The following is a 15,830-nucleotide window of genomic DNA, read 5'->3' as shown; positions in this document are numbered from 1 at the left end:
ACCAAACAGTATAGCACAGAATTGAAGCACAATGTTCACCAAACAGTATAGCACAGAATTGAAGCACAATGGTCATCAAACAGCAAAGCACAGAATTGGAGCTCAATGGTCACCAAACAGTATAGCACAGAATTGGAGCACAATGGTCACCAAACAGTATAGCACAGAATTGGAGCAAAATGGTCACCAAACAGTATAGAACAGAATTGGAGCACAGTGGTCTTCAAACAGCAAAGCACAGTGGCAAGCAAACAGTAAAAGCAAAAAATTGGAGCAAAATTATCACAGATGGTCATCACCCCAAAGTTCTGATTTTAGCAGGTTTCCTTAGTCCAGAAAGGGGCACAACATGTCAAATGTGGGTATGAGCAAAGTAAAGGTGGTCATTGATCTGATCTGGGGTGATGACTAGACAACAATACCACTTCTAAATAATGATTGTAATCATCAAGCAATGATAAGTGCTCATCTCAGAACTATGTATCAGCCTGACAGTTCTGTTTTTGAGGTTGACTAAGGCCGCGTACACACGTGGGGACTGTTCGCTCAACTTTGTCCGCTGAACAGTGTTTCGGCGGACAGTCCGCTCGTGTGTGGGCTTTCAGCGGACAGTTTCAGCGAACAGTCTGCTGAACAAAGTTTTTCGGAATTTCCGAAAAACTGTCCGCTGAAACAAAGTTTCAGCGAACAGTCCCCTCGTGTGTAGGCTTGTTCGTCAAACTAAGTTCCGCGCATGCTCAGAAAGGATTTACACGCCGAAGTTTGCATTGCAGTGTATAGGACGTCGTTTTCTAGTCCCGTCGTACGTGCCGTTCACGTCATCGCGCACGGTTTCAGCGGACTGTTCGTTCGTCGTGTGTGGGCAAGTCCGTCCATGCTAATTTTGAGCGGACTGTCCGCTGAAACTGTTTGACGGACAAAGTTGAGCGAACAGTCCCCGCGTGTGTACGCGGCCTAAGTTAAAGGTTCCGGGAAGGTCTCAGGCGGCTTCACATTGATCTGTTGCACTTTACCCACAGTGCAGTATACCCATGTTTTTTTGTGCGGATTAGCTGTGCTTTCCTATTACATCCCATGGTTTGGGTGCATGTTCTGCATGCAAGGCTTTTGATGTGCATTCAGAAAGTGCACCAGAGCCACAGGACACAAGAGAAGACAATGGAACAGTGAAACGAACACACACATGAACTGTGGGTAAGCTACAATGCGGCCAAAGTGCAGTGGATCAGTGTGAGGTTGACCTAAGAGGTAACATTGGGGGGTATAGGATTAATGCCCTGTACACACAGTTGGACTTTCTGACGGAAAAGGTCCGATTGGATTATGTTGTCGGAAAATCCAATCGTGTGTGGGCTCTATCGGACTTTTTCCATCGGAAATCCCGACAGAAAAAGTTTGAGAGCTGGATTTAAAATTTTCCGACAACAAAATCCGATCAGACTTTTTCTGATCATTTGTAGAGAATTTCCGACGGACAAAGTGCCACACATGCTCAGATTCAATTACGAGACCAAAGCTATTGGTTACTAGCCTCTACGTAGTTCCATCATACGTAACGAACGTCACCTCATTTCGAACTATCGGATTTTCCGACAACTTTGTCCGACTGTGTCTATGCAACACAAGTTTCAGAAAAAATCCGTCGGAAAAAATCCGACGGATTTTGTGGTCGGAATGTCTGAGTGTGTACAGGGCATAATAGTTTAAGTTGGAAATTATTTTCAGAGTTAAGAGATTTATGGTTAAAGCGGGAGTCCGCCGGGACTCCGCGTTTTTTTTTTTTTTTTTAAAGTCAGCAGCTGCAGTATTTGCAGCTGCTGACTTTTAAAATAGTGACACTTACCTGTCCAGTGCACCCGCGATGTCGGCACCCGAAGCCGATCTCTAGATCGACACTCGGGTGCTGCCGCCGCCATCTTGGGTATGGGAATCAGGAAATGGAGCCTTTCGGCTTCATTTCCCGGTTCCCTACTGCGCATGCGCGAGGCGGGCGGCGCAATCAGGACGATCTGTGTGTTTCCCAGCAGGCAGCGGGGCACTTGCGCAAAGGGGCGGGCACTTGCGGAAAGGGGCGTAATCTACGCCCCTTTCCGCAGACAGCTATCCCGGAAGTGGGTGCAGTTACCTGGATTATCCAGGTAACTGCACCCCCCTCCCCCCTGAAAGGTGCCAATCGTGGCGCCGGAGGGGGGGGATTCCGATGAGCGGAGGTCCATTTTAGGGTGGACCTCCGCTTTAAGAGTTCATATTCAAAGTTAAGTTAGGGGTTAGCGTGTTAACGGGTATGTACTGTATACCCTAACAATGAGCTTTCCTTTTTGGTTCCTTTTAGTTTGTTAAAATACCATTGATCCCACCAGAAATGTTTTCAATGAACTTTCTATGCTCTCTGCCTGTGCTGTACCCTTAGCAGTTAAATGTTCCCCATCTATTTATGTAGAATATAGAATCCCATTACTTTATAAAGAAAAGGAAAGGCAGAGGTTTACATAGTCCTATCCTTAAGTGACATTGCTACTTCTCCATAGATACAGTGCAATAAGTAAGTTTTGTAAGACAGGAAGTATGTCGCTGGCAGGATCAGATGGTGAAAATAAAGGAAAAAAAGCCAGAAAAATAAGAAAAAAACTGCTGCCACTCCATGATATGGTACGCAACAATATATTAAATTTTGGGTCTTGAGTTTAGATATACTTTATGTGATAGGTTAAAATATTGCTCCAGGATATTAGCAACTCCCCACTCCAACCCCTCCCTGCCTCTAACTAACTGCTGGTATGAAAAAAAAGTAGGCGGCAGGGGCCTCCCTTATACGTCCCAGAGGTAGGTGAACCCACGGAGGCGGTAAGGGGACCTGTGTCCAAGAAAATAAAACGCAAGGAAAAATGTCTGGCCCCCAGGGTAGACATTAGCTTGGCTTATACAGGCAACTTTGACTAACCTTAATACATTAGACTGCAAGATGGTTTAGGAATAGATGTCTGGAGTCAAGACGGAGATGTAAAGTAATTTATGCACAATGCACTTTTTAAATTACATTTTTTACTGTAGTTGGGCTATAAGGAATAATTTTCTAAGATAGGTTAAGTATTAAAGTTAGAGGGTGCTATGGTAACAATAAATCCAAGATGTAAATGGGGCATGGGTACTTAGTGTTGAAACTCCCAAATGTCCTACACCAAATTCCCAGCACCAAATAAAATTGCATACTCTTGTTATGGGTGCTATTAACAACATAATGTAGATGGATAAAACTGTTGAAATATTTACTTTATAACTCAATTCCAACCTAAACATGTTTTGTAGTTTTTGATAAGGGTCAAAACATCAATAAAACTGTTTATATCATTACAAACATTGGTGAGCCTTTTTTCATCTAAAGTACTGGGGATCCTTATGCTTTAAACGGATCTGAACAATTTCTATTATGTGAATATAATGCCTTATACATAAACGGTTTAAAATAATTAAAAAGTATAATTAAAGGCAAAACTTATTTTTTCTGTTTTGGAGTGCAGAGAGATTTGAACACTTGTCAGTTTTTATTGCTGTCTGTGCCCCCATTAAGAAGGTTCACCCTCTCTATTTGTACTGTTTACTATTATCATTGAAAGTGAAAGTAAAAGAAAATCCCAAATTTTGAGTTGTCCCCAGAAAAGTAATAGAGGGGAAATCTTCCAAAGGGCACACAAGTTCTGGTGACCTTTGGGGTCCCCAAAGAATTCCTTTAATTTTCAGGGATTTCCGCTCACTTCCTGTTTGGTTATGGAACAGAAAGTGAAGGGAAATCTCCGCAATAGGACACAGGTGCTGATAAAAAAATCTGACAGGGGTTATTACCCTCCCTGGCTCTATCCAAAAATTACTTATAGTTCTACTTAAGAGGAAGTAAACCCTGATGGGTTTTATTTCCTCTTTTTTCCCCTGCAAAGTAAAAGCATAATGAGCTAGTATGCATTGCATGGAGTTGCCAAAAAGTATAAAATAAAATTTGAAAAAAAGTTAGTTGAAGTTGAACTTTAATGAGAGCAAGCTACGAAATCCTACCTGGTGTTTCAGTACTTTTATCTTGGACAAGGCAGGTATGATGTGTGGTCTGATAAGACACTGTCTTTGTAAGTGGTTCTCAGCTGTGTTCCAGGAAATATACTGCACATATCCTGAAGCTAGAGAACGCAGCCGCTCCTGGCGCAGTCTACGGTACTCCGACATTGCTCTACTGGCCTCCTGTAGAAAAAGAGAGATGAGCATAATGGATTTCATCATTATGCATGCCATACCTTGACAAACTCACCTGGTATACATGAAGTGGTATCTTGCCCTGGTCACTTGACCGCTGCAATATCCGTCTATTGTGTTCTTCATCAAGATGGGTAAATATTGAAGCTTGAAGTGTACTGGCTGAATTGCACTGGCGTTGTACTGGAGGTGGAATTCTGCTCTATGCACAAAAATGAAAAGATTTAGTAAATGAATACATTTGTGTAGTATCCAAAGCTACAAAATAGAGCCATGCTTCTCAAAAATAGCTTTTAGCATTGCTATTTTATTCATCATGCTTTTTAATGTATTATATTAATCTAATGCTAAATCAAGGAACCATGGCAAAGCTACTTAAACACCAAAATGTCTTTCTAGTAGGCTTTGGCACTGGAAGTCTGAGTTTCTGTCGCATGTTCTTACACATACATAATACTCTCAATTCTGAAACTCCAGTTGTTTAGTGATTAATCTAAATCTATATGGACAGCACTAGCCAGCACTGAGATCATATCAGTTATGGTTATACACACAACTTCAACTACACAAAACTATAGTATACAACATCATTGCCTACCAGCATCGCAAGTATGCTTTTCAGCTTTATAGGTCTAAATTTAGGGAATTATGAGATTGTATGAGCATATTAGAGTCACCCTTTAGGCCAGCCTTTTTCAACAAGAATGCCCAGGCACCCTGGCGTGCCTTGAGGTTTCTTCTGGGGGTGCCTTAGCAAAATGCCTAAAAATGTATCAAAAATTGTATACAAGCCAGCAGGTGGTTCAAGCCTGCCTTTTAGTTACCCAAAGCTACAAGTTTTCATTATACACCATTACGACTTTCTAGACATTGGCATCCAAACAACCGATTACATCATCAGTTAATGAGGAGGATTTCTGTTGCCTCCACATCATCTTTGTTTGACCCACCTGTGCCACTCTTCCTCAGCACTGGGGTAACATTAGCTGACTGATGGGGAAAAACTAAGGGAGAATAGAAACAGTGGAATGCTAGTCAGTACCAGTGTGCAAAAGTGTATTTTGTTTGCAAGAATAAATTACCTCGAACATTGTGTGTCCTACTTGTGGATGTTGCTGCATTGTGTAAAGCTACTAGAATCGTTTTTTTACATTTTAGAATGGGGTGCTTGAGACTGTCCATCATTTTAAAGGGTGCCTTGAGATTGTCTATAATTTTAAAGGGTGCCTCGACTAAAAAATGGTTGAGAAACACTGCTTTAGGCAAATTGATAAATACAGAGTTTTAATGCATATATATTTATAGTTTTGTTGGCAAATTATTTGTAATTCTGCACAGCAAGTTTTGTGATGAATGCACTTCTGCCACACTGCACAGTCAGACAGGTGACACATCTGCATCAGCACTGCAGCTTCTAATGTCACAGATACACCTTCACTTTGTACACTGGACAATGAACCAATATAATTTTCTCTGCCCGATCAGCAGGAAGAAGATCAAAGACACTCTAAGGTTGAACCGGTAATAGTACTGCTGAACCAGGAGGAAGTTGGGTGATCTTTCTGTCTATGCAATATGCCAGAAGTCTGAAAACCACTCTGGGTTCTTTTCATGTTTCTTTGGTGTTGCCGGTGGATGACTTTCTAAGCGTACTGTAGGAGAAGTCTGCAGACAGGGGGCTCAAATGACTGAAGAAGTCAGCATGCACTGAGATATTTGTATGAAAGATGTGCCTAAGAGGGTACAAATTTATAAGCCACTGGGCAAACTGTGGCAAGTGCATTAAAGAGGAGGATCCAAATTGTTGCATCAGTATATGAAAAACCAAGGAGGTACATCATTTTCTGTTTCAATATGTTTATTGAAAATTTTGAATAAGGGTCCTTTCACACGGGGCGGATCAGTTCTGATCCGCCCCGTGGATGTCCGTTTGCTCAGCGGGGATCACTCCGCCGATCCCCGCTGAGCAGGGAGATGACAGGTCTGTCTCTGCACACTGCGCAGGGACGGACCTGTCACAGCGCCGCTCTCCCCTATGGGAGATCGGATGACGACGGACCGCAGTGCCCGTCGTCATCCGATCCGATCCGCAGACGGATGGAAAAATAGCTTTTTCCTCCGTCACACTTTTTCGGATCGGAGCGGGTCGGATGTCAGCGGACATGTCACCGCTGACATCCGACGCTCCATAGAGCTCTATGGAGCACCCGTTCAGGTCAGCCTGAAAAACTGACAGGCGGGCCTGAACGGCACGTCGGTGTGAAAGAGGCCTAAACAGGAATAAACAAGAGACTACAATCTGCTCCTTGCGCGCCCTCGCAGGGGCTACAAAGCATGAATATGAAACCGAAGGGCAAACCATCACATTATACTTATAAAAACACAAGAAGGGAAGGAAAAAGTGTAAGGAATGGTATCGAGACTGGCTCCAGTACCAAGCAACTCGTTCCTTTATCATTTCCGGAGGGCAAGCCCTTCTCCCACTACCCCCTCCTACGGGGGGCAGCAGTATTTGTTAGCAATGAGAGAGATTACAAAGAAGAGTGAAAAGAGATAGGGAACAGAAGAAGGAAAGGTAGGGAGAAAAGAGGGGGAAGAAAGGAGGGGGAAAGTTCGGGTGTGGACGCCTCGCCAAGAGGAGGTACATCATTTTCACTTGCTGCCTATACTGAGTAGTATGGATTGTGACTCTTATAACACCAAAAATAAGCCAAGATGTATTTAGTGCAGTGTATACTACAATTTTTTCTATATCTTTATGTAAGGGTTTGCTGTACTCTTTTAAGGCTCATTCTCATGGGCAATAGGGTCTACCACCCATATGAAAAGTGATCTGCTATGGCCACCATGTTAATTTGGAGGTATGCAGTGAGGGGATGGTAAAAATGTAGATCAAGTGTATGAGCTAAACCATACATATACTGTTAATGTTTTTCTCAGCACTTAAACTTCCCAGTTGTAAATCACAAGATTGGCTTATGCAAAAAAAAAAAAAAAAAAAAAAAAGCTTTTGGCTTTTATATTTGTCTACAATGCATCACTGACAATTTGCAAGCAATTTCTAATTTGCTTACTTACTGGATTACCTATGGAGTGTTGGTCATCAGCTTCTGTTTTTCTTACCAGCAAATGGCTGAAAGTTTTGGAAGAGAATAACAGACTCTTTTACATATACATGAGTGCATAAAAAATAAAATAAAATGTATTTGCTATTCTATGATTTTATGTTTAAAGTGGAAGATTAGTCAGAAAATGAAGTCCTGCTAGATTACTTCTGGCTGGCCCTTATTACAGTATATCTATGTAAAACATTAAAAATTAATGGCTATAATGTTTAAAATCCAATAATACACTGTCTCACCCTGCTATGAACATGCTTAGTTGCTCTCCATTTTTAGGCACTGCCAAATTTGTAGAGGCCGATCTGCTGACAGCCTTAGAAAACACTGAGGAAACTGAAAGGCCAGTTTACTCTTCATGTTACATGCTCCCTGGAGCCCCTCAACCAGTCTGGTTGAGAATTCTAGGTCACATCCTCCTTCTAGACCCTGGCAGGGCAACGCTCTGCCACAATATATATCTATAGATATAGATATATATCTATATATGCAAATAAAGTGTAGCGCCAACAATAGGTACAATAAAATCGTTCAATAAAGTCCTTGAAATAAAAATAAAAAGTACAGAAAAACAGAAGAAGTCCCACTGTGATCCTAGTAAGTGAGGGGTGAAATCAACCATCCATTGCCTTAACACACATGCTGGTTCTTCTCAGGGTGTACCAATCTGTGTGTGATTTGAGGCTAGGATGGAGGTTCACCTTCCAGCAGGACAATGACCCCAAACACACTGCTAAAGCAACACTTCAGCGGTTTAAGGGGAAACATGTAAATGTGTTGGAATAGCCTAGCCAAAGCCCAGACCTCAACCTAATAGAAAATCTGTGGTCAGATTTAGATTGTTGTTCACAAGCGAAAACCATCCAACTTAAAGCAGCTAGAGCAGTTTTGCAAGGAGGAATGGGCAAAAATCCCAGTGGTAAGATGTGGCAAGCTCATAGAGACTTATCCAAAGCTCTACAAAGTATTGACTTTAGGGGGTGAATAGTTATGCACATTGACTTTTTCTGTTATTTTGTCCTATTTGTTGTTTGCTTCACAATAATAAAAATAAATCTTCAAAGTTGTAGGCATGTTCTGTAAATTAAATGATATAAATCCTCAAACAATCCATGTTAAAGCGGGAGTCCGCCGGGACTCCGCGTTTTTTTTTTTTAACCACTTAATACCCGCCCTATAGCCGTATGACGGCTTTAGGGCGGTTTCTTAACTGTGGGAGGCCGTCATATGACGTCCTCCCAGAATTCCGCTCTCGCGCGCCCCCTGGGGCGCGCACTCGAGAGCATCCGTGACCGCCGGGTCCACAGGACCCGGCGCATCACGGATCACGGTAAACGGCCGCTCGTCGCGGCCGTTTACCACGTGATCGCTCCGTCAAATGACGGAGTGATCACTTGTAAACAAACCGGCGTCATGTTATGACGCCGGTTCCTCCCTCCCCCTCTCTGTACCGATCGGAACAGCGGAGGGGGAGGAGATCGGTGTCAGCAGCGATGTGGGCTGCATCTGCAGTGCCCACATCGCTGCTCACCGAAAATTAACCCCTCAATTCCCTGCAAAAACTCTGCAATACCCTGCCATTACTCTGCATTACTCTGCATTACCCTGCATTACTCTGCAATACCCTGCAATACCCTGCAATGCCCTGCAATACCCTGCAATGCCCTGCAACACTCTGCAATGCTCTGCAACACTCTGCAATGCTCTGCAACACTCTGCAATGCTCTGCAACACTCTGCAATGCTCTGCAACACTCTGCAATGCTCTGCAATGCTCTGCAACACTCTGCAACGCTCTGCAACACTCTGCAACACTCTGCAACACTCTGCAACACTCTGCAACACTCTGCAACACCCTGCAACGCTCTGCAATGCTCTGCAACACTCTGCAATGCTCTGCAACACCCACCAATACCCTGCAACACTCTGCAATGCTCTGCAACACCCGCCAATACCGTGCAACACTCTGCAATGCTCTGCAACACCCTCCAATATCCTGCAATGCTCTGCAACGCTCTGCAACACCCGCCAATACCCTGCAACACTCTGCAATGCTCTGCAACACTCTGCAATGCTCTGCAACACCCACCAATACCCTGCAATGCTCTGCAACACCCGCCAATACCGTGCAACACTCTGCAATGCTCTGCAACACCCTCCAATATCCTGCAATGCTCTGCAACGCAATACTCTGCAACGCCATACTCTGAGATACCCAGCCATACTCTGATATACCCAGCCATACCCAGCCATAGTCGGTGATACCCTGCAATACCCAACCATAGACACCCCCCCCCCCCTCCCGCCGCCCTCCGGGGCTTCTACCGACTCGCCAATACTATCAAATCCAGAATCTTTTTTTTTTTTTTTTTTTTTTTTCAGGCTTCCCAGCTTAGAGGTGAGATGCGGGGTCTTATTGACCCCACATCTCACTGTAAAGAGGACCTGTCATGCCATATTCCTATTACAAGGGATGTTTACATTCCTTGTAATAGGAATAAAAGTGATCAAAAAAATTATTTTTGGGGAAAAAAATGTCAAACTAAAATAAATAAAGTAAAATGAACAATAAATTTTTTTTTTTTTTTTTTAAAGCGCCCCTGTCCCCATGTGCTCGCATGCAGAAGCGAACGCATACGTAAGTCCCGCCCACATATGAAAATGGTGTTCAAACCACACATGTGAGGTATCGCTGCGAACGTTAGAGCGAGAGCAATAATTCTAGCCCTAGACCTCCTCTGTAACTCAAAACATATAACCAGTAAAAAAAAAATTAAATCGTCGCCTATGGGGATTTTTAAGTAGCGACGTTTGGCGCCATTCCACGAGCCTGTGCAATTTTGAAGAGTGACATGTTAGGTATCGGTTTACTCGGTGTAACCTCATCTTTCACATTATGCAAAAATTGGGCTAACTTTACTGTGCTTTTTTTTTTTTTTTTAAGCACAAAACTGTTTTTTTTCCAAAAAAAAGCATTCGAAAAATTGCTGCGCAAATACTGTGCGAGATAAAAAGTTGCAACGACCACCATTGTATTCTCCAGGGTGTTTGCTAAAAAAACATATATAATGTTTTGGGATTCGATGTAATTTTCTAGCAAATAAATGATGATTTTTACATGTAGGAGAGAAATGTCAGAATTGTCCTGGGTGCTCCAGAACGCCTGATGGCGCTCCCTGCATGTTGGGCCTCTGTATGTGGCCGCACTGTGTAAAAGTCTCACACATGTGGTATCGCCGTACACGGGAGTAATAGCAGAATGTGTTTTGGGGTGTAATTTGTGGTATGCATATGCTGTGTGAGAAATAAACTGATAATATGACAATTTTGTGAAAAAAAAAAAAAAAGTAAAAAAAATCTTGATTTTGCAAAGAATTGTGGGAAAAAATGACAACTTCAAAAAACTCATCATGCCTCTTACTAAATACCTTGGAATGTCTTCTTTCCAAAAAGGGGTCATTTGGGGGGTATTTGTACTTTTCTGGCATGTTAGGGTCTCAAGAATTGAAATAGGCCGTCAGTACTTCAGGTGTGATCAATTTTCAGATATTGGCACCATAGCTTGTGGACTCTATAACTTTCACAAAGACCAAATAATATCCACCAATTTGTACTTATTTTTACCAAAGATATGTAGTGGTATAAATTTTGGCCAAAATTTATGAAGAAAAAATTACTAATCTGCTAAATTTTGTAACAGAAATGAAGAAAAATTCATTTTTTTACAGAATTTTCTGTATTTTTTCTTTTATAGCACAAAAAATAAAAAACCCAGCGGTGATTAAATACCACCAAAAGAAAGCTCCATTTGTGTGAAAAAAAGGACAAAAATGTCATATAGGTCCAGTGTTGCATGACTGAGTAATTGTCATTCAAAATGTGAGAGCACCGAAAGCTGAAAATTGGTCTGGTTATTAAGGGTGTTTAAGTGCCCAGTGGTCAAGTGGTTAAAAGCCAGCAGCTACAAATACTGCAGCTGCTGACTTTTAAAATAGTGACACTTACCTGTCCAGCGCGCCCGCGATGTCGGCACCCGAAGCCGATCTTTAGATCGTCACTCGGGTGCTGCCGCCGCCATCTTGGGTATGGGAATCAGGAAATGGAGCCTTTCGGCTTCATTTCCCGGTTCCCTACTGCGCATGCGCGAGCCGCGCTGCGCAATAAGGACGGTCCCCGCTGCCTCTGGGATCTGTGTGTTTCCCAGCAGGCAGCGGGGCACTTGCGGAAGGGGGCGGGCACTTGCGGAAAGGGGCGTAATCTACGCCCCTTTCCGCAGAGAGCTATCCCGGAAGTGGGTGCAGTTACCTGGATTATCCAGGTAACTGCACCCCCCTCCCCCCTGAAAGGTGTCAATTGTGGCGCCGGAGGGGGGGAGGATTCCGATGAGCGGAAGGTCCATTTTAGGGTGGACCTCCGCTTTAATTCCAGGTTGTGAGGCAACAAAACATGAAAAATGCCAAGGGGGTGAATACTTTTGTAAGGCACTGTACCTGTTTTATGATTTACTGCTGTTCAGGGGCTCTGGGGTTCAATAAAATGGCAGATTCCAGAAAGAAGAAACAGGAGCAATGCCGGAGGCAATTTGCAGCACACACTCATTTTGGTAACATAGTTATATTGTGGAATGTACGTTCTTTGATAAAGAACATAATTTTTTATCAAGTTGCTATGGGTAAATTTCAGCTTTTATTTTTCTGTCCACAAAGAGTAAATAAATAGTTTAAACAAAAATACACTATTAATGTAAAGGTTTTAAAAACTGAACATTACACAGTATTTTACAAAATGCAAACCTGTCAGTCTGAGTTTCCATGCTTCTATGTGTTATATCATCAACTTGTGCAGGTTCATCAGCTGCCTGCTTGTGTTTATCACTTTCTGAGGCAGATTGTAGTAAACTGTGCAGCACTAGGGAACAAAATGATTCACACATCATGTATAGTGTAACACACAGTCAAGTGACATGTTGGGGTTGGGCAAATAGAATGTGCACTTTGCAAGCGCAATTGCAAGTGCAGTTGCTCCAGAGCTTAGTAAATGAGGTAATGCTTCACTTTAGAAAGAATACCCAATCACAGAGAAAAAAAAAAACGGTATTTTTGCTTACACATGATTGGATAATGGAAGTCAGTGGAGTTCCCCCTCGCTTACTAGGCTCTGGAGCAACTGCATTGCTGTTAGTAAATCTATCCCTATATGAAGGGTCTGCACAACTGACTGGCCAGACATACAATTCATGTGTAATCATAATAAATTGAATAATATAAGTGCTAAAATTGTTTCCTGATCTCTCATACTCATACACCAGTAATTTACCCTGAGTTTTAACTGGCAATTAAATGTTAAAATTATATCGAAAACTAAACTAAATGAAAGTCTTCAAGTGCAACAGCAATGTAAAACCTGGTGACTTTCTGTACTATCTTTTCAAATAGGGACTTTTCAAAGTCCTTATTTGCATCACATAATACCCAGGCATGCTAATAGGTTGTTCAGGCATCGGGCATTGCATTGTGGGATGGTGGTAGGGGCTGCCCCTAATCCTCATTATAACATAGAAATAGAGAAACTGATGGGGAACTGAGGGTCTGGGCAGGGCAACCGATAAGGGGTTACCACTGGGCCTCCTGTAGGGGGCATGGATAGCAGGGTGGTCCGTGCGGCAGGATGGGAGTACAGTTGCAGAACGATACACTGTATCTGTGTTTCTCCCTCCAGCAGCTGAAAGATGGTTTCTCCCTCTCTTGCAGACTTTCAGCTGCTGGAGGGAGAGACACAGTGCATAAGGGCGCCACAGTGGTGTAGTGGTTAGCACTCTCGCCTAGTAGTAAATAGGGTCGCTGGTTCAAATCCCAACCCACGACACTACCTGCCTGGAGTTTGCATGTTCTCCCTGTGCCTGCGTGGGTTTCCTCTGGGTACTCCAGTTTCCTCTCACACTCCAAAGACATGCAGGTAGGTTAATTGGCTTCTGTCCAAAATTGGCCCTAGTATATGAATGGGGACCTTGGATTGTGGGCTCCTTTGAGGGTAGGGACCAATGTGAGTGTGCAATGTACAGGGATAGGGACAATTGTAGACACTCACTCAGGTTGAACTGGATGGACTGGTGTCTTTATTCAACTTTACTAACTATGTAACCATGTAACTATATAGTCCCTGTAACTGTCTTCCTATCCCACCACACCAACCCCCCTACCTGGGTTGCCCACATCTGATTCCCCCTGTGTGCCCAGGTCCCCCAGCAGCACTGCCAACTTTCCACCACAACCAGCTGCTGTGGGTACACAGGCGGATAGAGAGTGGAGGAAGAATCTGTGTCCTCAATTCCTTTCTATGTCTCAAATGCGAAATGTCAGGGGACACCTAATATTTCATCCAAGCCCCCCCCCCCCCCCCCCAACAGCATTGTTAAATTATTTTTAAAATGGTAAAAAAAAAGTTTTAAAATGTATTTTTTAAAATGTTAATTTTTGTAATTGGAGGGGGGTCTGTTAGGTAGGATGTACATATCCCAGTGATATATAATGGTAGCCCTGACTCTGGGTGGTGATTAAAGGGTTTGTAAAGGTTTGTTTTTTTATTTTCTAAATAGGTTCCTTTAAGCTAGTGCATTGTTGGTTCACTTGCCTTTTCCTTCGATTTCCCTTCTAAATGTTTTTTTTCTTTGTTTTCTTTGTCTGAATTTCTCACTTCCTGTTCCTCCTCAGTAAGCTATTCAGTAAGCTGTTCTGGCTGACTAAACACCACTCGGATAATGGTGTGAAGTTTACTGAGGAGAAACAGGAAGTGAGAAATTCTGACAAAGAAAAAAAAAACATTTAGAAGGGAAAGCGAAGGAAAAGGTAAGTGAACCAACAATGCACTAGCTTAAAGGAACCTATTTAGAAAATAAAAAGCAAACCTTTGCAACCCCTTTAAGGCACACAGAAGGTATGTTAAGTTGTTAATATTATAGGCTTACTTTATACGTGTAGTCTCCATGCAATACTTGTAGGTCAGTGAAACAAGTGCATTGGTTACACTATATCACAATTGCGTAAGAAGATATTTGAATGTCTCATTTATCCACAGTCATTCACCACCATTGTACTTGATTGGCATCACATCAGATAGATGATAGATAAAAAAAAAACTGCATTGTCTATAGCAGGAGATGGCAGAGCTTTAACACAGGGATTACATTCTTTTCTTGCTTTAAGGACTCTTACTTTGGCAGTGTGACATCACTCTTTATAAATAACCCACATAATGGCTCCACACAAGTGTCTTCAGACAAAGTTTATTTTGTTGTTGGACCACAAAACTTGTTTTGCATGCACATGTAAAAGATTTACCTGCTGGCAAGTGTTTAAGCTGTGTAAGATTACTGGATATTTCATCTCCATTACAGTCTTTTATGTCTGAAGTTAAACCATCAACTAAAGAGGAAAGGCCTATTGAAGCAGATAAAACAGAAGTGAAAACAAGTAAACTTCGGAATAAACATGAATATGATGAAGATGGTATAAAATGCATATTGCTCTAGATTACATTTTCACAATTTACCCACCGTTATTCATAAGCAGGTCTCTTATTTCTTGCACACATGTGTGCAATCCTTGTAAAATATCCCACATTTCCGCAGAGCTATCCTCACTGCTCAGCCTTTTCTCATTTGGTAAATTTTCCTGTTCTGTATGTAGTGTCTTTGTTGCCTGCAACAGTACCAAAAGACCCCCTTAAAAATCTTTCCTAACATTTTAGTGTTTTATCTGTCATGTGAATGGATCAGTATCTGTAGTTTTAAAAAAAATCATTGGTTATTACATCCAAATGTATGTTAATAAAATTCTGAATACAAACACAGAAACCAGAAGGTATATAAAAAGCTTCCCCTTTAATACCCTTTAATTTAATCATTGGTAGTCTGATATACCCAACTCAGAAACATAAAGTAGCATAGACACAAATACCTTTTTCATTTCTATTTCCTCAATTTCTCCATACAGAACGGAGGATCCAGTTGGGTCAACTACAATGAGGAGGATAAATAAATATTTATTTGCTCTTGATGTAATGTATATTACAATTATCTCTGGGGTTTTTTATAATTTATGTGGAAATATTACAATGTTTGATCTGAAATGATGCACCAAAATCATTACACTCTGACACTGGTGGTTGTAATCCCTCTCGTTTACCCAGTGAAGTGAATTGTGATAAAATCCTCCTGCATCTGTCAGGAGCAGAGAGAAGGGGGTGGGGAGCAGCAGGTACAGCTCGTATTCACTGTTTGAGTGCTGATTGGATCCCATGTGTTGGAAAAACTTCTCAGAAGTGACTCATGCTGATAACAGAGGAACGAAGCACCAGAGAGAAACAACATTTAGAGCTTTGTGGAGAGACAAGTAAACACTACAGATATATGTGCTTTGTTCAAATTTCATGACTGGGGTTTACAACCACTATGAATATCTATCACCTTATATTT

At 42.1% G+C, this 15,830-nt stretch overlaps 1 protein-coding gene across 2 annotated transcripts in view; it reads right to left on the bottom strand.

Annotated features, from left to right (window-relative positions):
- LOC143963708 (uncharacterized) overlaps window positions 1-15,830 on the bottom strand; it is a 73,059-nt gene that overhangs the window by 11,095 nt on the left and 46,134 nt on the right. For both annotated transcript variants that reach the window (XM_077473419.1, XM_077473420.1), the window contains 7 exons: window positions 15,313-15,371; window positions 14,910-15,054; window positions 14,695-14,793; window positions 12,151-12,265; window positions 7,318-7,372; window positions 4,295-4,441; window positions 4,048-4,227 (listed from right to left, as the gene is read on the bottom strand). In XM_077473419.1, the coding sequence (XP_077329545.1) occupies window positions 4,048-4,227; window positions 4,295-4,441; window positions 7,318-7,372; window positions 12,151-12,265; window positions 14,695-14,793; window positions 14,910-15,054; window positions 15,313-15,371 (800 nt within the window). The remainder of the gene's footprint in view (window positions 1-4,047; window positions 4,228-4,294; window positions 4,442-7,317; window positions 7,373-12,150; window positions 12,266-14,694; window positions 14,794-14,909; window positions 15,055-15,312; window positions 15,372-15,830) is intronic.

Source organism: Lithobates pipiens, unplaced genomic scaffold (assembly GCF_037356315.1).
Source record: "Lithobates pipiens isolate NorthernLeopardFrog02 unplaced genomic scaffold, aLitPip1_a1.2 Scaffold_8, whole genome shotgun sequence".
NCBI lineage: Eukaryota > Metazoa > Chordata > Amphibia > Anura > Ranidae > Lithobates > Lithobates pipiens.
Note: the sequence above shows the minus strand (reverse complement) of the source record. Positions and strands in the feature narration are given on the sequence as shown.